Source organism: Gavia stellata, chromosome 1 (genome assembly GCF_030936135.1).
Source record: "Gavia stellata isolate bGavSte3 chromosome 1, bGavSte3.hap2, whole genome shotgun sequence".
NCBI classification, from domain to species: Eukaryota; Metazoa; Chordata; class Aves; order Gaviiformes; family Gaviidae; genus Gavia; species Gavia stellata.
Genome location: NC_082594.1, coordinates 24,780,013 through 24,806,757, shown reverse-complemented (window position 1 = coordinate 24,806,757; position 26,745 = coordinate 24,780,013). Strand labels below are relative to the sequence as shown.

Below are 26,745 nucleotides of genomic sequence, written 5' to 3'. Positions count from 1 at the left end.
TATTGCAAAAAGCTAAAACATATTTTCACTCTTAGTAGAACAAGTTTGTCTCCAAAACTACACATATTAGAAATCTCAGAGAACTTGTATTTTAAAACTTCAGACTCTGAAGACTGTCTAAAACTGTTCAAGCAACTACTGGGAGAAGACACTAGGTCATTCTCTGCAGCTATCTTAACACAAGAACATGACATAAAACTATCCCAACTCATCCTGTCTTTCAAAAGCCTATTTAATCCAAATACAGGATTCTTCAGAAAGAGTTACTTTGGTTGACCAATTAGATAGATGGTCTGCAATGTAACAAAGACAGAACCCAACAATTCCATGCAAAACAGAAGTCTGGGCATAGCATGTAAATCCCCATGCCAGAAGAAATACTATCCAGTCTAGAAGATAAAATGGAAGACACCATGAGGTGAGCAAGGAAAACTATAAAAGAAGTTCAAGATTCTGGAGCAAAACGGCTCATTCTCAAAACAAGTCTGAAGGGAGTAACAGATTTGGGAGGATTTCCAAAAAAGTGGTGAGAGATGACCTAAGCTTTTCCAAATGGAAATTCTCAAACTACTTGATTATGCTGAAACTGTAAGGGAGAAAAGGCTAATGTATAAATTTCAGATTCCTCCGTTTCTTTAAAGAGACATGCCTTGGGAGAGTCATTCGAGTAAAACAGCATGGACAAAAAGAAAGGCAGGAGATATCTTCAGTGATAAGGGCATACCAGGACTTATCCTAGAAAAAATCCAGTTAAATCTGGTCACAGATTTAACAGAGATAAGACCAACATTTTACATTATTTCTGTCCAAAGACTTAGTGAAAAAATGCTGTTGCCAGGTTTAGATATATTTATTCCACTCTTTTCAGAACACTTGTTGAACTACAGAAGACACTTCCAACCTCTGTAGACTCGGTTGGGCAATCCTTCTCCAACCTTTCTATTCCTTTTATCACAACAAGAGAGTGTAAATTCTATGTGAACACAAGGAACAGCAAAGCCAGAAAACAGGAGACAAAATTAATTAGTGCATCCACTAAGAAGCGGCAGAGTTGCTGATAAAGTGTAAGTTTTGGCCAACCAAACTTCTCTAGCCAAGAAAAAGGAGTCTTGGACTTCATGTGTGTGTGAGCATGTGCACTCACATGCCATTCTTCAATTTATTTTCAGTATCTTCAGGGTTGTTATAAAACAGCAGGCCTAAAACAGACCGTATGATATCCTCAGTGAGGCTGAGTATTTCAGGACATAAGGCTAACCTCTTTTAGTAAACCCATTCTGCACTCCCCTGAATCCAGGGTAGGACAATGATTTGCAGAACAGTGCTTCAGAACAAGTCCCAGATGTGGTAATTTCTTAATCAGATCCCGTCCTCTGCAGGATAGAAACAAAATACAGCATCCATGAAAATAAGTATATGGCCACTCAGTAGGCCTGATGGATGCTAAAATATAACTTCTGGGGGATGCTCTTCTCTGCATGTCTCAAAGAGCTCAAATGCTCATTCCATTCAGAGATGCTTATGAAGCAGCCATCTTCTGAGATGAACCCCATTAGGAAATAACCAATTTAATATAGATATCTTTGCCCAAGCTCAGGGAAACATTAGAACAGCCATTACACACACTGACAGGTCTTATTTGAGATGGATGTATGTGGTGAAGTGCCTGTTGGCTTTGAAGCTAAGGATATTCTTCAGCCTGGTACCTTGGAAAGGTTAAAACTGTTGGTTTGACTTTATTAGCCACTCGCAACCTTCTGGCCCTCACATCCCAGCTGCTGGCAGGTAGGTGTTAAGCTTTGTAATCCTCAGATGTGCACTGCAATTCTGTTCAAGAGAGGGGTAGTTGATATGAGACCCTGCAGTGGAAAGCAGTGGGTGGAACACATTTTCTCCTCTTGCGAGAGACCATGTCTCCATATGCAGGGGATTAAAGAATGATGACTGCCAAAAGAAACAAACAAACAGGAAATCCTGTCATACACGTCCATCCACTTTCTGAAGTCCTTTTCACTGATTTGGCAAAGCTCCTAGTAACTATGATCCCGTAAGATGTAGTCTTTCCCTTTCTCTTTCTCCTAAGTTGCAGGTCAGGGGTTGAGCAGCTTAACAACGTTCCCCAGGTTCTTATCTCAGATCCCTGCAAGCCATCTGAGCGAGGCAGGAAAGCAATTCTCCTTCCTGCCTATTCTCTTTTCTCACCATTTATTTTTCTGCTCCTTTTCCTCTAGATCATTATTTTCTTGTTTACATATATCACCATGCTGAGGGTATGTGGCAATTTAGGCATGTAACATAAAGATTTTTAGCTGCACCGATTTTAGAGTTTGCTTGTTTTATTATAATATTGAAGACTGAAAAAGCTAAACGACGTGGGAAACCTTGTGGACAATTCCAAAACAATTTCAATTGACATTTGAGTGCTCCATTTGGGGGTGGCTTCTCACTAAAGGAAACATCTGTGTTGCTTCTGATGGGATCCAAATCAAACATAAATACTTCTCAGTTTCTGTGTTTTATATGGTAATGACATGCTGCCTCTTTGAAGGCTGACTTGAGATTAACAATATACTTTCAAAATCTTGCTATCTTTTCTAGATAAATTCAAAAGTTTTGTTATCTTTGCCAGTTAGTCCAAAAGCAAAAACTCCAAATAAGGGTGGAAAGATATATTCAGATCATAATTTTCAGATTAGTAGATTAACTGATTTTTAAAAAATTAAAACAAAGAAAAGGTTTATTTCTGAAACTATGCCAGTATTTCCTTGAGCTCAAATAGAGCTTAAAAAGCATTTTATTTTAAATAAAGATGTTCATACTCTTCCTTTACACTTTTTTATGAACTAGGGGAAAAAGTTAGCCTCCACTTCGGTTTTGTTGGATCAGAAAATAGCTTCCTATAAGATTTTTAGACAGACGTTTTGTTGGGTTTGCTTTCCTTTTTAGAGACAGGGAGATGAAGATATTCCCGTCGTTTTGTGGTTGATGGGTGTTAGCGGAAGAATTATTTTTAGGGAACTTGGAAAAATGCCGAGGAAGCACAAGGCTAGAAGAGTCCAAAAGAGAAGGAATAGTTACTTCCAAAAGAGGAACCAGCGAACAGGGAGGATGAGACCTGCATCTTCTTTCCCTACACATTTTCTCTTGGAGAGAGTATACTTTTCCTTTTCTTCTTAAATGTTTTGCAACAAAACTGTCAGAGTCTGCATAAGATGGAATTTTAAAAAGATAATTAAACTGTTTATTTTTTACTGGAGAAAGAAATTAAATGCTCGCATCTGAATTTTTGTTGTCTGTTTGTCCACACTTGCTCTTCCAAACCACTGACAATGTTGGTTCATGCTGTTAAAAAATCATGTGTTTCACTGGAATGAAAATAGCATCTCGGTTATGAATGACGTGGCTTCTGTGCAATGTACACATGTGAATGAAAACCCAAGCATGTTGTAATGCACTTGTGCAAATATAAGCAGTATTTTACTGATGCACAAAAAGCAACAGGCTGTAGCCCATTTCCCTCTGAAATTGCATGGTCTGAGCAATCCTACTGACCTAACACAGTCCAATGGCTAAGAGCTGACTTCCTAAAGAGTTTAGCTTATTTCATGCCATGATAAATATGATGTCATGTTTAGTTTTATTTCAAAGTGTAGTACTATGTTGAAGAAAAATCTTTAAAACTGTAGTTGCTTCCTTGACCTCATCTTCTGATGAACCTTACCTACTCTATGGCTGCCTTTTAGGGAAATGTTCAAATTTAGCCACCTGCAAGCCAAGTATCAAACTTAATCCAGCCACCTAGGCTCCAAGTAGAGTAAATGAAGAGAGACTGACATTTCTAGGTGATTCATCATATCCTTCTTAAATTCTTCACTTAAGACATAATAAATCACTTTTTAGAGGTGCCTATCCCTTGCCAGTGATTACCGAAGGAGAACTGACAACAAAGTTATGCATCCAAAGTTGTAAGAGATGACTCTCACTCCCTAGTCTGTAAACTCTTCAAGAGCATCTTGTACAGATTGAACTGCATCGTGGTGCATTTCAGCTGCTGCTGGCTAGGACATTGCTCATGTGGGTGGAAAATGGCACAATACCAGGAGTAAACCAAGCTGCAAGCTAGCACTGTGAACTGACAAGCTAAACCTTCACAGACCAAGAAGACTTTCACAAAACTTTGTGAAGCTTTCTGTGATGAAACCACAGGAGAGATTTCTGTGAATAAAGACCAACTTGAGAATAAGTCAGACATCCATTCATGTTTTCCTCTACAGTGGAGCATATGAAGTAATATATATACAAAAAAAATGAGAAAAAAAATTTTTGCAGCCAAAATCTGGATTAATAATTCTCATTATCAATCCCCTACTCTGTCTCTGATTGAATCATTATTGTCATTAATACTGGCTGCAGCAGCACACTCACAACATTGTCTATCTTCTATATTAAATTAAATGCTGTTTGCCCTCTTTCGTTACAGACAACCCAACACACGATATGTCATCTTTTATTAGCCACACACTATTATGATGCTGTAGAATCTAATAACCCTTTATTAACATTACATTAACAACTCTGTCTTTGAAAGTGGAGTTCACTTGTTTCTTAGCCGCAAACCTAAAGGCAAATGTAAATGTTTGCTGCTCAGACTTTAGGACATAAATCTTTCTCACGGTGACTTTGAAATATAAAACCAACAGTGACAAGATCATCCACATGAGCTCAGCGAAGGTTTTTGAAAGTTTGGCTTGAGTAAAGCTGCCTACTGAAAAACTTTCACTTGAACAGATGAGTGAAGTGCATGGAATTTAGCTGCTGTCCAAGGGACCTTCTGCATGACCAGACAGTTGCAAATACCAAACACAACATGGACAGGACATTGTTCTCATGCTGGTCAGCGGGTCATGACAGAAAACTCCTTCTATATACTGAAATGTCTAAATGTTTTGGAATAAGTGACTGGCAACACGTTATTAAATTCGGAGAGGAACAGGCACCTATAGAAATGAACTCTGCATCAGTTAGTTATGAAAATAAAGAATCCTAAGGTTAACATCAGATTTTCCAAATAAACAGCTTAAACACTGAGAAAACAGAGTAATCCCTTAGAAAAACTGAACAGCCTAATTACATCTGAAAATAATAAAAAGATTCCTTTTATGGGATATTCAAAGGGAAATTCAGTATTCCTGAGGGCTGGGACAGAACTAATGTTGTATCAGGCTTTTTTAAAGTGTCAGCAAGGACAATCCAGGCATCTGCAACACAGGTGGCATGATATTCATCCACAAATGGCTGGATTTCATTAATAAAGAAGCAAAGTATAATAATGCAATGCCATAAGCATAGATTTATGGAAAGCAGATTTTATTAAACTAACTGTGTCTCGTTACGAGATTATAAATTTGGTTAATACGGTCAAAAGTGTAGTCTTCTATTTCTGTTTGGCAATTGGATTGGTATCTTACCAAACTGTAAAATGAGAACCAAAAAATCAACATTCACAACAAAAATAGATTAAAAGGTAGGTAACAGATACTTCTCAACTTGCGTTAAGGGAGAATCATACCCTAATGTATGTACTTCTAATGGAGGTACAGAGACCAGTTCTTGGTCCTATAGTATTTATCCTTACTGTTAATGACATAAAAGAAAAACATTTCTACAAAGTTTACAGGCAAAACACAAATTAAGAGTGGTAGATAGAAAAAATAGTAAGAAGGTCCTTCTACTTTGAATAGCAGTTTGAAAACCAAATGCAAGCAAAGAATATATGAGATATTAATTCTAACCTATGGAGCATTGCATAGCCAGAGACAAAGAACACATGCCACACTGACAGAATAAGGCTTTCTATTCCTGGGAAGCACTGATTATGAAAAAAGGCCTGAGACCAGGATGACTAATGTGTGGAAAACAGGCTGCTATTCTTGTGACCTGAAGAGCTATGGAGAGCCTTTTCAAGCAGGATAAACAAAAGCAAAAGCAGGAAAGCTCTACTGCTTCGCTGCCAGTGTCTCTCTAACCACTGCTGGATGCTCAGACCTGTTCTGGTGTCTGCAGCTTGAGAAAGATGATGATGAACTAGAGGACATTCAGGAAAGGCAATGATAACTAATGACTGGAAAACTTGCCTTAAAGCTTAGTTTAGTTTGACCATGAGAAAGTTATGAAGTCACAGAATCACAGAATCGTTAAGGTTGGAAAAGACCTGTAAGATCATCAAGTCCAACCATCATTTTATCATATCCTCTAATGGCAGGAATTTGCATCTATTGCACCTACAACGGCACCTATTTGCAAAACATATTTACATGGAGCTACTCAACCCAAAATGCCTTTTTAGGCAACACAAGCACCCAGGCACTTCCAAGGTGTGATTCATTACCTCCTAATAAACACGTCTAAAGCAGCTTATGGGAACTGTACCCTGAAAGTGCGTATTTCTCTCCACTGGCTATCAGGAAAGCCAGGCTTGATGTCAGATGTAATATAAACTATAAAGGATGCCTGAAAGTCAGGTGAGATGACTTCCATGTCTGCTAAGCAGGAATATGAGGAACAGAAATTTGCTAACAGACAGCTCTTTGTTCAGTAACATCCAATGTCTGGAATTTTAAATTAGACAAATGCATTAAAGAAGTTAAACACAAAGGGAAGGAAATTAACCTTCAGAATGCTATTAAGGCTGGTGCTCATTCTTCCATTAGTGGAAATTTTAAATTGAGATTTTTTTTTTTTTAAGCTGTGCTTTAGCTCAAACAGAAATTAATTCAGAGAAGCCATAAAGCCTGCTCTATGAGGAGGACAGATTGGATGACACAATGGTTTTTCTGGTTGTATAATTTATGACTTGTTGAACACAGTAGTAGAGAACATATTGCTGAGAACAATCTCTCATTGGTAAAAGTACGATACAGATGTTCTAAGAAGGATTCTTCTATCTCTAATCTTGATAGTATCAAGAAGCAGAAGTCTGAATGCCTATCAGTACTTGATTGCTCTTTCTACATCCAGGTACAAATATAACTTGTGTGATCTGAGTATCTTTGTGATACATGTAATAATTTCCTGCTATGATGGTTTGCTTGTCAAACATGCTTTGCCAAAACAGAAGCTGATTTTAACGGTTGTTTTGCAGAATACACCTTGGGGGAACATGAAAGTTGAGGCAACTTATTGGGATGATTTAATTTTCAGGGAATATTTTAAAGAAAAAGTACATTGCCAGGATAATTTATAAATATGCCTTATAAATATGCCTTATAACTAAAAGCGATAACCATACAAAACAGTGGTTTGCCTTAAGAGAATGCTTGTCTAGAAAAGTGAAGCGCTCTGAAGGCGCAGTGATATGCTCCAGGGAAGCCATATTCCACTGTCTGAGTGGATGTCTGGGGAGCACAGAAGAACCATGGCTGAAATGCTATTACTGAAAGTATGTTCACGTGCACATGAAGGTGGACTGTCCTAAGAATCTGGAAAAGTCTAAAACCACGTCTTAGTGCATGTTACAAATCACCAACGAATGCCTGGTCATCTGCTATGGAACAAAGCTGAATCAATACAAAGATTCAAGGCCTGTTCCTTGTATAGTAGCACAGTCTGAAATAAAATTCAGTTTCATACTTGAGTGTATAAGAAAGGTTGTGGTAATGCTGTATGCATTATAGAATTACGTCTTCCACCTATTGAACATAATTTTCTTCATTCTTCTCTTGGGGCACTTAAGAAGTTCACCAAATCCAGTAAATTGTCCTGCCCCTGACCCAAAGCGAACTTTATAACACAAAGTTGAGGCTTCAAGGTGGCAGGAGAGCTCAGAAGAAAAACACATGTTTCTAGCACTGAGCAAATAGGCCAGAATTGTTCTGTTAAAAAACCCTGATTCTCACTGTAGAAAGAAATTAAAACCAGAACAATACTGACCTAAAAAATGCATAAATGGTTTTGTAAATAGGTATGGAATCAAAAGATAATTCAAAGAAAAGAGGGTAGGCAATGTTTGGCAACGCTGTTCCACAAACTGTGATCTTACCATAAATTGTATTAGTTGCAAGCATCAGCTGTTGTTATGGGACATCACTTCACATCAAACACAATGACAAACTATATTAGCATAATGGGTTATTATTCCCAGATCCGTGTGATCAGTACTCCATGGCAACCCAATGATAATGAACGGCTTTGTCAGTAAGAAAGCATGTATAAAACTACATGAATCATGAACCTCAAGTACCTGAAATGGTACAAAAGGCTGTTAAAAAACTAAGACTTTAAACAGCAGCACTGACATTTCTTTCCATATATACGTGGAAAGTGGCACTGAAATTTTCACTATGTTCTCAGCTGACCATCACCGTTGTGGTGACTTGGCATCTCCCAAGACACTTTCACTCACAGCTCAAGTCAGTTGAAAAATTGGGTGCTTAAACCTGGCCTGTGGTACAGAAACCAGAAAACTGACCCAAATGATCAGGTTCCCAGTGAGTCAGGCAACAACTCAGAACGGGATCCACAACAACCAGCCTGGGCCCACCTGAGATACATCCCCACATGGACCTCACATTGTTGGGCCGCTTCAGATGTACAAAGCCAAGCAGAGAAGCAGCTCCTCTCCTTTACAATTTGGCTGTAACTGCTTTTTATGTAACAGCTTAACGGCTAGAGAACTCCACTACAACATGGTAGCTTTGGGTTAAATGCTTAATTAAACCTCAGGGTTTTGAACTCTCAGCTCCCACCTTCTTGGAGAGCAGTCTCATTTTCTGGCTACCAGCAAGAACAGTAAGGATTACCCACGTCCTGCTTGTTCGAGGTTTGCCAAATTTGAAGAAAGAAATCAATGTGCTTTGAATTAGAGATGAAATATAACAGCAAGCATGGGTCTAGCTCAGTAGTTGCCACTCAGTTAACCAATGAGTGACAATTACTAAAAATTATGTGGTAGATTAAATTATAATTAAAAGTAACATTAAACAATAAAGGTTTTGGGCAAGAGAATGCCTACATTGGTAAATTACCTGTTGTTCTTGTCACTGTGTGTTAGATACACTTCACGAATGCCTCCAAATCAGATCCTTCAGATATTTCTACCTGTTTTCTGCCTGAGTTTGAGCCATGCTAGACCATTTCTGTCATATTCGTCTTCATCCTAGGCTTCTTTTTGAATACCAGTTTATTGCCTCACAAAACAGAGCAACAGATAGGGCAAGAATCAGCCTCCAAAGCAAGAGTTGTTCCAGATGCCCCTCTCTTCCTCGTAAAGACACCTCTGGTTTGGCACAGTGTACCCTTGGGATATTAAATGCCACTAAGTAACAGCTGCACAAAAAACATACAGAAACTTTAAAATTATATAAAATGGACATTCTGCTTTTTATGTATCCACACCAGACCAATCAGGACCAAGCTACTAATCCAAAATAAACCAATCTTTTACCTGAGATAAAAAGACGCTAAGGTGATGACCAATAAAATGAATGTCCATTTACACTGATTTATTTTCTTCTACTTCATTCTAACCAACAGTAAATGCTGCATTTATAACTATTTGTTGCATATAATTTTCTTAACAACTTTAAATAAGATAAATGAAAATGTGAAAGGATTACAGTTAATCAGATTACTTTAAAGACCCTGGGTATGTTAAATAGGACCCTCACATATGCTAGGCACTTAACCAAAACCACAGGGATGGATGCTCTTTCCTGCAGCTAGACCCAGGCTAACTGGCCCCCACTCTTTGTTTAGGTGGAGGCACGGTGAAAACCCCAGGACTCTGCACTTTGTGCACAGGCCCACTTCAGTAGATTTTACTTGCTGGGCAGATGAGTGCTTGAGCATCAGATTTGACACGACAGAGAATGAAACACTCCTGAAGAAGTGAAAGGACAGATGAGAAAAGTCACTGTTTAAAGAAACACTATTATCTGGTTCATGTGTTTAGGCAGATCTCAGGTGTGTCTGTGAGGTACACACACTGGCTTATAATGTTTGATTTAAGTACTAAAATCTGTATGCCCATGGCCACCGCAGCTACTCAGTAGACACAAGCTATTCTGAATTACTTTGTCTTGACCAACGGAAGAGCACAGACAGAACCAACCAAATGAGCTATTCCGTGGCAGCTCTATAACTCTAACATAAATGTAACATAATTAATGAATTAATTTAAAAAATATCATTAAAGATAAAGCTGGATAAGCATCCTGAAATGCTGAAATCTACAGGGTAATCTTTTATTCAGTATTTCAGAAAAGATGATGACAGAAGTGAGTTACAGTAGATGAAACTGCAAACATCAGGCATTAAGGACTGATAAAAAATTATATTATGTCTGGGGTTTTTTTAACTTTACATTGTATTTTGATTTTATGATTCTGTAAAAAGAAATCAAAGATAATTTTCTTTTCCTGAAAAAAGCATAGTCTAAAACTTTATGTGGAATATCCTAATACAGTAATTCTAAAATACAGTATGTGGGCTTTTAAAAAACACACATGAAATCAGTCTAAGTAATTGCACTGACGTAAGCAATTAAATACTCCCTTGTCTTCAGTGAAAAAGCCTTAGGACAATGCTCAGCTTTCTGAAAATGCTGCTCAGTATATCTTACTTAAATTATCAATGCAGATATTTATCAGAATTTCATGACACTGTGCCTGTTCTTGTACAGTTTACGGAAAACTATAGCTATTATTTGAATCAATAAATTCATATGATGTGTATGATTTAAAACAGGAAAAAGAGATTGAAAAAGATTGTCATTGATCACAGTGATCATTTGTGTCATACAAAGTTTAATGACTGAAGGTAATTTTCTGTATTAATTAGTAAGATACAATATGTTATCTATATTTACACATATGCACATACATATACCAATAATGTATAGATGCAAACCTTCCATCCAAATGTTTCAAACTCTGCTTCTATAAAGTAGGTAAACATGTCCAACATAATAAATGTAAACTATATCAACTTGAAATGTCATTTCTGGATTTAATATTATAAAAATGAAAACTTTATAACAAAAAGTCATGCCTTGAGGATATCATCATAACATAAATGTAATCTTTAAAATGCATGACATCTCAGTCAGGCAGGCTTTAGAAGAATTTACCAGTAAAGTTGAAATTTGGTATATAAATGTTTAGAATATGTGCTATCTGTGCAAAAGAATCTGACCAGTATTATACACCCCTTTGTACTTAATTGAGAAAAATGCTTGATTAAAATCAGTGGCAGCAACTTTGTAGAAACTATCATCTCATTACTTGGCAGGAATAGATACCTTTTTGTAACAGAAAATGACTGCATAAAGTAATAATAGACTTTAGGGTGAACTAGAAAGAATGGTATTAATATTAGGCAGAAAGCCATTCTAAGTATCTTAATATCATAAGCACATAATAAATTTAAACAAATTTCTAACTTGCCAGTAGTGCAATGCTTCCATTTTACTCCTTGAAGGACTACTGTTTTTCCTCGAAGAAATTAAAAACCCTTCACTTGTAATTGTCATTCTCAGCAGCTCTGCTGTAATGGACAGAACTCTGGGTTTCCCACTTTGGGCAAAATAGAGCTCGGAATTGGCCCAGGTGCAGCTATGCATGTGTACGGACCTTCTCTCACTGCAGCTGCAGAAGACAGTCAACCCTATGCCTCTCCTTCCAGTGAAGAGCTGGCCCTTATACTAGAGCTTAAAAATGTAGCCAGTCGTGTTTTTCATGTTTCAAAAATAAAGTCTGTCTCGAAAGACATTTACAGATTCCCATGGTAAGTACATTTTCAGATTTTTACTCTAAATAACTCCTCATTTCATTTGATTATTTTTTTTCCCCTCCTTTTTCTTTGCTGATACTTGTATACTCCAATGTAAGGATTATCACAAATGTCATTAACGTGCTATTTACCTTCTTCCAAATCCTTAAGGAGGTTATAAAATAAAGCCTAGAGTCCATCCCTGCAGTACCCAACTGCTTAGCTCAATCTAATGTAACAACAAAGCATCAGTAAGGATACTTTATTTACAGTGCCTCATACCAGATTTTAACACATTGCTCATAAAACTATTATGCTTGAAAGTATGCTGAGTGACACTCAACTATTCATTAATACCCAAACACATGGTCTGTTTCTTTATTCACCTGAGAACACTGTCAAAAGCCCCGAGATCTGTCTGACATCCTCCCTTGGGAGATCCTAGGACAGACTAGCATTTATTATTGGGTGTTGGTCTCTTCTCCCAAGTGACTAGCGACAGGACAAGATGAAATGGCCTCAAGTTGCGCCAGGAGAGGTTCAGGCTGGATATTAGGGAAAAGTTCTTTACTGAGAGAGTCGTGAGGAACAGGCTGCCCAGGGAGGTGGTGGAGTCACCATCACTGGAGGTGTTCAAGGAACGTGTGGACGTGGCATTGTGGGACATGGTTTAGTGGGCATGGTGGTGTTGGTTGATGGTTGGACTTGATGATCTTACAGGTCTTTTCCAACCTTAGTGATTCTGTGATTCTGTGATTAGCTTATACACTACCTACTGTATTGGAGAAGAAACGCATTAGGAAGTTATCTCCTACTGCATCCCAAGTAATAATAAATGGAATAATAATCTAGTAAGAGTATTTCTTTGCGCTGTGTGCTGCATTACCTCATTGGACTCAGGCTTTCAGAAGTGAAAATTATAAACAAGGTAATATAGTGGACGTATGATTAATCTGATGCTAAACGAACAAACTGTTGACCCAGTTACCTTAACAGCACACACAAGTCACGTGCTGCTCTCCTCTCCTCACTTGATAACATTTAACACTTTCTGTCAGTTAACCCAAGCACTAAGGCAATGCAAGGCATACCCCTTGCTGGTGGGATTTGTCATAAAGCAAGGATGCAGGACAGAAATCAGAACTCCTGCACTGCATTCTGTGCTTGGGAGGGGATTTCTCTGTCTCTCACCTCCCCCATCTCCCCAGCTGCTCTCTTCTTACTCCACCTCTACAATATGGTGTCTCCTCATGGCTGTGCCTTCCCCACTTCAGGCTCCCCAATCCACTCCCAGACTCCCATGCACTGTTGCCCTTCCCCAGCCAAACACTGCTTATCTCATCCTTCCAGTCCTCTCACCCCCATCCCTACCCCTTCACCCACCCCTTTCCAGTCCCCCCTTGGCCCCACCTCCTACCAGTCACTCTTCACTTCCACTCCCACTGTCCAGGAAGTATCAATTCCCCTATTTCTGATTCCTCCCCCACAATGACTCCCTTGCCTCTTCTCCCTTCATTCCTGCTGGCTCTTTGCTGAGCTTTTAATCCAAATTCTCCCTCCCCTCTGGCCTCACTTTCTTCCTGCAGTCACCGTAAGGAGGCAGTTGGCTGTATGGTCTCTGTCCCCCACCCACCCCCCAGATCCTCTTCAAGAGAATTTTTAACATGAACAAACAACAGTGGTTTTGCATTTTGTCATTCTTAGAGAGGGTAGAACCATTTCTGCAGAAAATTCCAAAATTCACCTTCAGAGACATTAAGTTTAGAAGTGCTTTAGCCCAAACTGCAGAGCTCAGGAAAAATTATTGGCAAAAGAGAAGAGGAATTTTACATAAAAAAGTAGGCACAGCAATATACATGCATAATCATTAACAAATATTCTCTTTTTTCCTATCCTTTTATAAAATTCTAACCTGTCTACATTAACAATTTAGTTTTAAAAGTTCATTAAAATAATAATTCCAGTGATTCCAGTAATTTCACTTGCCATAGAAGTCTGCAGCTCCCTGTAACACCCACTTCTACCTGCCCTGTCCCTTACTGCTTGAATACATGACAGAAAAATGAGTAAAAACAATCAAAATTTTTAATTTCACTTTCCCTTTGAAAATATTTCCATCTTCTATTTTATGACAGACATGTTAAAGATTCACTATGGACAAGCTGAGACTTTGCTTAATTTACTACAAACCTCAATGACTTTTGTATTTCAAAAGCAATACTTTCCAACTTTTGATTCCCCGAGAGTTATTACACTTGATCAAGCACTCATTCCAGTAAAGAAAACATACATTACTCTGCCACGTTTTCCTGCCTATGAGTAATAGAACAAAAATGAAAATAACCACCTAGCTTTGGTTCAGACGGCACACAGATAAAGGGTGTTGTGAGGTTATTTGTTTCAAACATCTGTCTTCAAAGAAAAAGAATTATAGCTAAGTAATTTTCTCCTCATTTAAGGCATCATCAGCAACAAATATGCACCCCATGGAATGTAAAATAATCCAAGGACATTTCCATTTTAGAATTACTACTTACCGCCAATTAAAAATCTCATTACAAATAATAACTGGTTGAGTCATGATTCGCAATGTGTCACTTGGCTACCAAGAATGTGAAGAAAGAAAGGTTCTTCCAGTAAAGGAATAGAAGACAGTGTTTCATTTCCAGCTCTAAGACAAGTTTCATGTGTAATCTTGTGTTTCTCAGTTAATTTCTCTGTTTCAATTTGCCCAGTAATAGCAATAAAGGAATAATACTTCCATCTTTCATATTCATGTAATAATGCTGAAAGAATTTAAGTCTGTAAAGCTTCCAGATGGGAAGCACTGCGTAAATATTATTATAATGTAGACCATTGCAGGCAAGGTATTTGCAGCAGTTTCCCTGCATCTGAACTAATGAATGTCAATTTGCATCTTGTGAATGTATTTTAAAATAAGCAACACTATGAGTTTTGTGTGCAGTCCTCTCAAAGGTGTGACTGAAGCTTGTCTCACAGCTGGGGTATTTACAAAGGCTGTCGCAGCAAGGATTTTCTTCTGTCTAAGAAGACGGGAAGCTTATGCTGCAGGTGGACTTCCCTCTTCACTACCTCAGCCTCATTTTACAAATTCTGTTGAAACTTAGGTATCTTTAAGAACTCTATCCTTCTCTGAATTGTTCTGAATTTGGTCAACATGTTCAAAAAAGGCAGGCAGACTGAAAAGCTTTGCTTCCATTGGAAAGCAGACTAAAAATAATTCCAGTTACAAGGGAACAAACTGCAAAACCTGATGTCAGGTAGCTTAGAGCACTTTCAACATGTGATATCTCTGTAATACACATAGAATAAACCTGATTCTGAAAATATACAACAATATATTAAGGTGTGTATATGCAGAAAACTACTCTACAAACTTCTCAAGGAAGAACTTTGGCTAGAACTCCATACAGGTTTCCTTCTGACTAAAAAAGCAAATTGATCCAGACATTTAAAGACATTAATAAATAACAATCAGAAATGCAGTAAGAAGGATAATTGTGTATATTCTGTTCAACAGAAGTTGTTCAAGGCAATCAATATCAAAACAAAAAAATTGATAAATGGACATCCTTTGAAGTTTAATTTACTCCACATAAAAGTTGAGACTCTTCAAAGTTAGAAACAGAGGACAGCTAGATAGCTAGAGATTAGGAAAAAATGTTAGTATAATGATCACCTCATTATGGGAGAATTCCTACAAAACAATACCTTTTGCAGACTTCTGTAGTGAGACAGGTACTACTGGTTACTGAAGAATTCAAGGGAATATAAATGAGTCTTTCAAAGTCGAGCCTTTCAAAATAAAACTGAAACCATCTGCAACTTCACAATTATAAATCAAATCAAGAACAATAATAATCAAGATCTGTTACATTCTTTTGATCGGTCCTTGTCTAAAGCCAATCTATCTAACATCTCCATATTTCGGCCATACACAAATCATGATTTCTGACCCCCTCACTGACTAGTGAAAACCACAGCAGCCTCTCTACTTGTATGCATTAGTGCTACATTTGATAACAGCAAATTTCTGAAAGCATAGAAAATATTCAGGATAAAGATTGTATAGCATGTGTCTCAAAAGGGTCTCAGTTTTTTTGTGTGGGAAACTTCTCTGCCAAGGCTCCAACCACCTAATTAAGCTCTTTATCAGCAACACATTCCCCTGGAGACACGTGATGTGTCACTACAGTGATCCCAAAGTATTTACCAAACAACACTCAGATTGCTCTTCAAACCAGTGGCCTGAAAAGCACCCCAAAATCTCCCTCCTGGGACGTGACAGAGCTGAATCTCTCAGGTGGCTCGTAATACCACTTGCACCAGTGACCTTGATATTATGCACAAACATTAATATTGTTGGTGGTCTCTCTATATTGGTGATCTCTGTATTTCATGCAGAGGAGGAAGCAAGCAGCATTCGACAACTCAGTGAAACCACTGCTACTTGGCCGAGAGCAAAGTAGGAAGCCAGTGTTTCTCAGATGTGTTTTATTCAGCCACTTGCTTTAGCAAGCTCTGCTGTCTGCTGTGAATAGAAAACCTTTGCCGTCCCTCAGTTTTGAATGTGACTATACTTTGTGATATATGAAAGATCATAAATATGTATGGAATTGCCAGGCTTCTCAGTAGTTCCTGCGAGGAAGAAAGTCTGTGCTCCCAAACTCTGGACTTGCACAAGTTCTACCTTTCCCCCTTATCAGAAATGCCATATCAAGGAGCACTCCAGTACCTGGCAGACAGAGGCCGGAGAGACCTTGCTGGTGCAGACTGAGGCAAAGGTGGAACTCGGTATCTCAGCCCCCTGTTACTAAATCCCCTGCCCCATTCAGTGATGGGTCCACAGTTTCCTTGTTCAGCCTTTTACCACCAAAAAAACAAGAGAACTCTTCTTGTTGCCCTTGATATCCTTTGCAATTCCCATCTCCAGCTGAGCTTTGGATTTCCAAGCACCACCCCTGCATGCCCGGGCAATGTTTATAAATTCCTCCTTTGTAGCCAACCCACGATTCCACCTACGATATATTGCCTTTTTTGCATTGGAGCTCAGCCGTGAGGTCCTTGATAAGCCAAGCCGGTCTCATCATACATCTGCTCGTTTCTCTGAGTATTGTGATGTCCCACTCTTACACTTGGAAGATGCTGACCTCAAAGACCTGCCAGCTTTCCTGAGTTCCTCTGCCTTTCAGAGCTGCCCCGCATGGGATCCCACCTAACAGTTTCTGAAATCTGAATAAACTGAAATCTGCTCTCCTAACGTCCAGGGTCTGTACTCTGCCACCCTCTTCCCTCACTCTTCTCAGGATCTTGAGCTCCAACCAGTTCTTCCTTGTTAGTGGATAGCAAATCCAGCTGCACTTCACCCCTGGTTGGTCCATCCTGTATCAAGAAGTTATTCCCAACACCTTCAAGAAATCTTGACTGCTTGCATCCTACTACGTTGCACTTCTAGGAGGCGTCAGGAGGTTCAAGTCCCCCACGTGAACCAACATCAGCAATTCATCAACTTCTTGAAGTTGTCTAAAGAAGGCTTTGTCCACTTCCTCACCCTGACTGGGTGGCCTGTAACAGATTCCCACCATCATGTAACCCTTAAAGTCCGCTCTTCTGTTCCCGACCTACAAACTCTCAAGCACAGTGTCACCCACCCATCCCATAGAAGAGATCCATACACATGAGGAGCTCCTTCACAATGACAGCAACCTCCACTCCTGTGGTGTGTTGACCCTGGCTGGATGCCAGGTGCCCACCAAAGCTGTTTTATCACTCCCCTTCCTCAGCTGGACAGGGGAGAGAAAATGTAACAAAAGGCTCATGGATCGAGATAAGGATGGGGAGATCACACACCCTTACCGTCACGGGCAAAACAGACTGAACTTGAGGAAATTAGTTTAATTTATTACCAATCAAAATCATAGTAGGATAATGAGAAATAAAACCATATCTTAAAAACACCTTCCCCCCACCTCTCCCTTCTTCCCGGGCTCAACTTCACTCCCCATTTTCTCTACCTCCTCCCCCTCAGCGGCACAGGGGGACAGGGAATGGGGGTTGCAGTCAGTTCATCACACGTTGTTTCTGCCGCTCCTTCCTCCTCACACTCTTCCCCTGCTCCAGCGTGGGGTCCCTCCCATGGGAGACAGTTTTCCACGAACTTCTCCAATGTGGGTCCTTCCCACAGGCTACAATTCTTCATGAACTGCTCCAGCATGGGTCCTTTCCACAGGGTGCAGTCCTTCAGGAACAGACTGTTCCAGCACAGGTCCCCTGCATCATCACAAGTCCTGCCAGCAAACCTGTTTCAGTGTGGGCTCCTCTCTCCATGGGTCCACAGGTCCTGCCAGAAGCTTGCTTCAGCACTGGCTTCCCACAGGATCACAGCCTCCTTTGGGCATCCACCTGCTCCAGCATGGGGTCCTCCATGGGCTGCAGGTGGATATCTGCTCCACCGTGGACCTTCATGGGCTGCAGAGGCACAGCCTGCCTCACCATGTTCTTCACCAGGGGCTGCAGGGGAATCTCTGCTCCAGTGCCTGGATCACCCCCTGCCCCTCCTTCTTCACTGACCTTGGTGTCTGCAGAGTTGTTTCTCTCACATATTCTCACTCCTCTCTTCTCTGGCTGCCGTTGCTCAGTTGTTTTTCCCCTTTCTTAAATATGTTATCACAGAGGTGCTACCACTGTCGCTGACTGGCTTGGTCTTCGAGCTGGCTGGCATTGGCTCTATCGGACACAGGGGAAGCTTCCAGCAGTTTCTCACAGAAGCCACCCCCGTAGCCCCCCACCCCCACCAAAACCTTGCCACGCAAACCCAATACATCCATCCATCACAGCCTTCCAACTGTGTGAGCTGTTAACACCAAGAGTGCTACTCAGATGATGCTGTAGTCTTGTAACTGCATGCAGCACTTCACTTCCTCCTGCTTCTCTTTCCAGAGTGCATGTATTTGTATACATGCATTTAAGGTGGGTGCCTCTTCATCCTGTTTTACAGTTCCTGAGGTCTCTCTTGTTCCCTTTGCCCTTTGCTGTCTACCCCAGTTCACTGCTACCTAACTGAACTATGGGTCATAATCTCCCTCCACTGTCATTCCTAGTTTCAAGCTCTTAGCATGTTGATGAGCAGATGTCTTGCCCCCACTTTGTTATACCATTGAAGATCTTTCCATTTACATTCTTAAAAAATATAAACAGTACAAGAACTTACAATATGTGGCTGAAAGAGCTGCTGTGAAGTTTGAACACTACATTTAGTATTCCTTTTAGCTGAAGCAATAGACAAAGGAATGGATGATTCAGAAGAAAGTATATTAAAGGAGAAGGGATTTTCTTTCTATGGACAATTGATTCAAATCTATTTTAGGTAATTGCAGTGAATGAAAAATCACCAACTCACAAATAATTCAGCTACCTACCTCTGTGAAATTATTCTGCAGTCCAAATTTATCCCGGAAACAACAACAGAAACAACAACTTCACTGCCGATGCTCTGAAGCAGAGACGAGAGGGATGCAAAAGCTAGATTGGTCTGGAGATGAAACTAGCTCCGATAGTTAGAACCAGGCATGGGTACGGGAGCCACTATTAAGTAAATATGATTTACCATACAGCTCCACCAGTCTAATAGCAGGAATCAGTCAAAACTGCCTCCCACTCTTAGCCACGTATCCTTGTCCCCTTCCTTATGCTGACACAAGCATCTACACCATTTTAGAAAGTTTCACTGGCAGGATATTAACTGTACTGGGAGTTACGGTGGGAGAGAAGGGGTAGGAGCATGGGGACAAGGACAAGAGGCTGGGTGGGACTGCCCTTCCCAGGCACAGGTACTGCAATGCCACACCTGCCCCTCGTGGGTTCAGCACCCAAAGGAATTCAGTCTCTAGGGCTACCAACTCACAGCAAGTGTCAGAGCACTTACCAATCACTTAGAAACTCAGGAATGAACACAGAAAATAAAGCTGGACAAGCATATGCAAATGGAATTCTGGAGGTGCAGAGCCTGCTTCCTACTGTCCACAAGGTCAATATAGAGAAGAGAGTTTAAACTATTAATGAAATGAGTGCATCAAAAGTGACTGAAATACAAAAGGAATGTTAAGTAGCATTTCCGCTTATATTCTCCTTTACTAAACCATGAACACTTTTGTATGCTTTATACACCTAAGGTAACCTGTAGATTGTCACTTCCCTTATACATGTTCTTTTATTTTTATATATATAAACGTACAGCTTCTTCAGTGGTATTTTATATGCACAGAGGAAACCACAAGAACTGTTAGTTCTTTCCCTGATCTTGTTGAATAGTAACTAGCTATATTCGAAAAAAACAAACTGCTGGTAATCTGATAATCCAACAGTACTGCAATATCAGATACCACAAATTAATCACCCAAAGTGGATACTTATGGTACAACAGGATAGTTTTGCTTTTACCACAAGTAAGATTACTGGAACCTTTACGGAATATGTACCAGTAGTTATCTATGCCTAGTTTACGCCTAGTTTCCAGACTATTTTATACTTTGAGATAAGGACTGACATTTTGCCACAAAAATTTATGCACTAAGACTGCACTCAAACTATCCGTAGATGTTTACGACAATAACTCAATCTTCTTAATGGCAAGTAAACTCATTCTTTAAATAAACTGATTTTTACATTACAGCATTTTGGATTCGCTCATACTTTTTTCCTCCCAGTATGGCAGAAACAATTCTGGAAGGTCCTGAAGAAAGCAGCAAACATCAAAATAAACAAAAATGCTCTTTTAAGAGTTCTCAGGTCCCCAAAGTCATAAAACTTCCATATTCCTTTCTAAGAAGAGCCATGTCAAAATGCAAATTCTAAAAAGGTTACCACCCAGAAGACAGCCCAAACACTCTGGTTTAATACCTTTCCCTACAGCTCTGTGGAGGAGAGGATCACATCTGCAGACAAATATAAAGAAGGTTGTCCTCAGACATAACAGTCGCCACTACTAAGCAAGTCACTTTTCTGCTGGCAATCACAAACTACTTAAAGCTGAAGAATATACTAAGCACCCTAATTTCAAGCTCAAGGGATAGAGCAACCAATCCCCTTTATGTGCCAAGACAGTTTGAATTAATAGCATCCTTTGTTCAAGGCAGTCACACGCCAAGGCCTGAGCAGATGCTAACCTTCATCCCCAGGGCTCCCTAAAGGCGGGAGCTGTGGAAATGGCCAGCTTTTTGTAGGTGTATTAGGGTGAGACCTCAGTAGCAAGCAAAAGGAGAAGCCTGGCCCCAGCCCAGGCTGCAGTTTCTCCGTCAGCGCCAGCCTGCTCTCCTGCTTACCACAGCCACAGTCCCTGCCCCTTCCCCAGCTGCAGGACACCCACTCACTTCAGGCAAGAACTGATCCTTTCCCTGCAGGGTGAGTTTGCAGCACATCATCTTCTTAAATCACCTCACTTTGGGTCTGCATGCTAGACCAATAGAGACGGCAGGGAAGAAGGATAGGTTCTGCTTGTTCAGTGAATGTGTTTGTTTAAGTGGGCATTGAGAAAGACGAAGGAGCCTCTATCCTTCACTGATATCTTGCTACAGTCACTAAATTTGATAGCACTGTGTGCTTAGCGTATTCAGCTTTAAACAGGTCTATGTTTGCCTGCAGATAAGCAACCCCCTGCAAAATGGCTGTTACCATCTTCCTGCACAATAAAATCTTACTAGAACATCAAAATAGTGCACCACAGGACTTACACATAACACAGACTTTTACCTAAGAAACTGCCCACGGCCTGGCCTTCCCTTTTTTTTGCTTATGGACCCAGGACTTCATGAATATTCTCTGTAAAAAGGTTTAATTTTATTGTTAAATGTATTATATTCATTTAATGAAGGAGTAAATGTCCTTCATTCATTTCTGCTCCTGACACAGCAGAAAGACTTCTTCAAGAGCTGAACAGCCAATGATGCCACAGGTTGCACACTCGCCATCGAGAAGTTTCTCTGATGCCTGATGCTCTTCTGACAACATAATTTGTTTGGACGCTAGCACTGCGTTCAGCTCGGTATGTGAGCAGAAAGCTGTGGAGCAGCCAGAGGTCCTTCTGGGACCATTCTGGGCTGCTGTTGTATTTGAGCTACAGGAGCAATAGCTGATGCTCATGCCTGTGTGCTCTCAAGATTAAGCTGACTTAGATGCTACCATCACTAGTAAACAGCGAGTGGCCTTGCCAGCCACTGCTACAGGGACTGGGCATGTGGGGGCACAAAGAGATGAGTGTGTAGTAGAGGGTTAAGCAATGGGCTTTGTACAGCATAGCGGTGAAGAGGCTGATGATAGGAAGATTTTGATGTGGATGGTGGTTACTGTGGAAGAAGACAGGGAAATATGGGCCATGGGTAAGAGTCCTTAAGTCCTGATACCAAAAAAGGCCTCATTCCGAATCTGAATTAAACGCGAGTCCACAGAAAAAACATCTTGCCATTCAAAGGTAGATAATGCCAAACACTAAGAAACAAGCATTGTAATCCTTAAAATAAGGCCCTAAAGATAACTCCATACTAGGAGAAGAAGAAAATAAAATTAAAGTCTTCACTATGCAAAATGTGCCCTCTCATTTCGTTATACAGAAAGTCACCTTAAAATCTCTCTCTAGTAACTGGGAGACAGTGAAATGCAGTTTCTGCCAGCCCACACAAGAGCTGACTTGTGAGAGCACAAGTGAGCCATCTACCTATGCCGTCTGGATTCTTCTAGAGAATCCTTTCCTCCAATAAACTTAATTGCTGATCTGATCTAGAAACTGCAAAAACCGGAATTTATTATAGAATTTCCTGCAGTTTATACTGATGGTACTCTAGCATCTTGTAGCTTGATTTTTAAACTTCTATTCAGTTTTTTTTAAAACTATGAATTTGAAAAATGCATTTAGAAATTAAATTCAGAATAAATCTAACTATCTGATTCATTCAAAAAGTAAAAATAGTCTAAGGAAAGAGCAGATTCAAATTCTTAACATTTGGACACATATGTTATGCTTTGAAAAAATTACAAATACTTATTTACAAAAAGTATTTTGCAATATTTCCATAACAAATCTGAGAAGACTCTTAATCATCCTACTTTTGGTGAGCCCTATTTTATTCTCGTCATCTTACTGACCTCAGTGGGCCAAGTGAACACTACCCACCTTGAGTAAGCACGGCCATTTTAGCAGTAATTTCAAAAAGAAGTAATGCAAATGATTAGTGCAGTTGTTGACTAATTCAGCATTGATCAAAAATACTTGAATACTTACTTAAGAAAATTTCTGAACACTAATGAGATCAGTTAGAGAAAAAAGATTGTTCTTATTTTCCAACCAGAGAATCCCAATTCTGATCCCAATTCCAATATATTACAGGAACGTATTCCAGAACTGCGTGACGTGCACAGTGTCTCACTGACAGGTGCAGAGCAAAAGTCTGTTTTGAAAGCTGCACAAAGGTCTCTCAGTTTGGTGGGATGATTCAAAGGCCAGACTGTGACTCGGCTTTTTTATCCCCTAGGAACAAGAGTGCATGCTCACTGAGAACACGCTACTGACTGTATCATCCTGATTACAATAGTTAACAGGTACCTAAAATGAACCAACTTCCGTGCACATAAATTACCTGCCTCCTTAGCTGGCTGATGAACACGAAAATCCAAGCAGCATGCTAGGTAAACACCTCTACAAGTGCTGTGTGACACTGAACTGAAATCCTGCCTGGCATGTCAAGAATGCTAGTTTGTTGAAGACCTTAGATGGCAAAATCAGAGAAAATTGTCATCCCAGGTAGAATAACGGAGTATATTTCATGGTATGGTATGGGCAATGGGTGCGGCTGGCAATCTATTAGAAAATGTTAATGCTCTGTGTAAGCCAAAACACAAATCAATAGAAAGGACTCGTTTTGGTGGGACTATAAAGCCTGGGAAGTATAAATGCTATTTACAGCTACTGTTCTAAAGTGCCAATTTACAGAAACATACATGGACAGCACCTCTACATGACTACCATTTGAGCAAAATATATACTGTAGGACCCAAACTTACTTTTATTTTAAAAGAGTATGTTAGACTTCCTTCTACTAGGTAAATGCCCCGGCAAAATTTATAGCTTACTTCTCTGCTTCTGGGTATGCAGACACAGCATCTATTCTCTGAAAAAACATGTTCCTGTGCATGCATGTGCAGGCTTCCCAGCAGTTTCTCAAGCAATGGAAGTGTTTTCCTCTGCTCCACCCATCACATAGCAGAGCTGAAGAAAGCCCTAGGTCTTCTGAACTCCCTACTGTCTTATCAAATTGTTTGTTTTTCATCTAGAAAGGGTATGTACAGATTTATGAACACAGCCTTCCAGACTGAAAGCAAAAAAACCTATAATTGGCAACAAGTTTAAGTCAACCTGGATTAATTTATTGTACTTCCTCTTACTGTTTATTCAAATAAGGTAGAAAGCGTGTTTATCAGCTAAAAGACTGTCAGAAACACTAATTATTCATATACTCTTTCCATTTCTTTAAAACAGAATTTCATTTAAGGACTTCTAATTTCAGACTAGAAACACCTTTGCTGTTTCAAAATACTTTCAATATACTTCAGTGTAGAGGGAAAAGAAAAAGATTAAAATGCTAGATTTAATTCCACAATATAGTAATTTTCATATTCTTAAGTGCTTAGTTTTACTTAAAGTTGCACTAGTCTATTACAAAAATAATGCCAGAACTGATTTGATTTCTGCACCATAAAAAAGTGACTTGTTTTTCTTCTGTCACGAACTGTGACTAGCTTGTTATAAAATATGTGTTGCCACAATACACACTTATGTTCTCAGTGTTTGATTAACATTAGTCCAAAAAGGTAACTAAGCCATAAAATTCTCTTCCAGTCCTTGTGGGATCAGTGATTTCAATGAATATGCACTAAATATTTTAGAAGGAGGGCAGATAAGCAATGCTGTTTAGGTAATAGTATTATTCCCTGGTGGCTTCACACTTGTGGTAGAAAAACAGATTCAAACAAGCACTACAGTGTTACTGAGGTTACAAATGACCTGGAAAAATACAGTTTCTATGGATATCATTTAATGAAGACAAGCCTTGCATGTCACACATCTAATACAGTGTTATTTTTATTTCTTTGCAGGTATTCAGGTACACGCCTTGTATTAAGCAGATTTTGCATTTTTTTAATACCGTAGAATTTTAAAATACTAGTCTTTTATGCAGAAGTTATTAAATAATAGATAGTGGGATGATCAGAACCTTACTGCATATGTAGCCAAGTTGGATTTTTCCAGAGACATTGTGTTCTATCTTTTAAAAACAGTTAATTATGGAGATCTAGCTCTGTTAATACAAGCTTCTACAGAAAAGGAATATACTGTTCATGTATTTTAAATTAAAAAGCAAATTTCTGCCAGAGTTATCTCATGGTCTTACCTAATCTGAATATATTTGCAAGCACTAAATTTTATTCAGAAATCTTTATTACATACTATTGCTAAAAATTCAAAGAGTGATTGATTTCAACAGCAATGGAAATCAGGAACAGCAATACTGAAAAGACCAAGGAAGACTAAAATGCCATTTGTTTACATTCTGCAAAACCCAGCCTGGACTAGATAAACAGATGGATTCTTTCTGCATGGAAATATTGCATAAGATGCTGAAATTAAGCATAGAGGGTGGGAAGTGCAGCTATAAGCAACTGATGTTTTGCTTTTCATCACATTAAAATAATGACTTTCAGACCTGAAGTATAATCATTATATTTTTATCCTCAGTGCACAATTAATAAAAAACAGCTTCTGAGCAATGCCACACCCTTGTGATTAAACAGCATTTTCAAAAATATTTAGATAAAGCCTGAACAAATCAAATAAATATGTAGGCAGGAAACACTGTTTGGAATGCACTCCCTGCAATGTACTGTTAGAGCGAGCCAGAAAGCAGCCTAACTTCAGAATTCAATCAAGCAAAATCTAGTATAATCTCATTACAGCCTTTGCAGTTAATGAAACCTATTTAAATCTCTGACATTCTGATTTTTAGAGCTGACAAAAGCAAAAATTATTTCGTTTCTATAACACAAACATACAGAAATATAAGATTTCATCCTTTAGGTTATCCTAGGTATTTACCAAGCAATGCGTAATATGAAAAGATTACTCTTCTGCTACTCACTATTGCTCCAGGATTTCAGTAAATATTTGATACTGATTTCAAAGAAGCCTGAATCCTGCTGGCTAGCCATGTCTGCTGCATACAAAGAGGCTTCTATAATTCTGAGCAGCTGAAGTGGCAGGTACTATGTATGTAGATGTGACTGTCACCAGTTAGTGATGTAAACGAGGGGTCAGAGGAGGAAATGAAGTCTCTGCAGATCCACTTCTTCCGTTCATGGTAGGTAAGCTCATTAAAAAAAAAAAAAAAAAAAAAGGCACTCAACAACAACAACAACAAAAGCACACCATGAGATTTTTGTCCTTTGCTCCTCCTCCGGGGCTCGTACTTAATTCTATCTCCAGAGTATTTTATTCCCTCACCCCCTCAGTATGTATTTTCATTTATTCCATTCCACAACTAGGCAAATTTCTCCCGGTCGGTTAAAGCATATGCAGTACCACAGCACTTGTTCCATACGCACAGTTAGAGTATCTTCCCGAAGGGTGTCTGAGCTGAGCTTTTAATAATGTGCAGTCTGCCTGTCTGAAGCTTTTTTTCCATCAGAAGTTGACAGCCCGAGTGTATGCACCTCCTCTTGTGAACCGAGTATCAACTTGAAGCCCCACTGAAACTGTCTCTTCTGCAGCTGGAGGAATTTCACACGTACTGTTCAGCTTCAGGAAAAAAACCACCCTCTACTGAATATCCTCTGCATGCTCTGGTCAGCTGCTCTCCTTCCGCCTGCTTCCAAGAAGAGCACGCTGAACTATACACAACTGCATCATGCTGCGGT

General features: G+C 39.5%; 1 protein-coding gene across 2 annotated transcripts in view; it reads right to left on the bottom strand.

The window, feature by feature from the left end:
- The window catches only part of FRY (FRY microtubule binding protein), a 178,190-nt gene extending 152,061 nt beyond the window's left edge, over nt 1-26,129 (bottom strand). For both annotated transcript variants that reach the window (XM_059823308.1, XM_059823300.1), the window contains exon 1: nt 25,971-26,129. In XM_059823308.1, the coding sequence (XP_059679291.1) occupies nt 25,971-26,040 (70 nt within the window). In that variant the 5' untranslated portion in view covers nt 26,041-26,129. The remainder of the gene's footprint in view (nt 1-25,970) is intronic.
- Between the last annotated feature and the right edge of the window lie 616 nt (nt 26,130-26,745).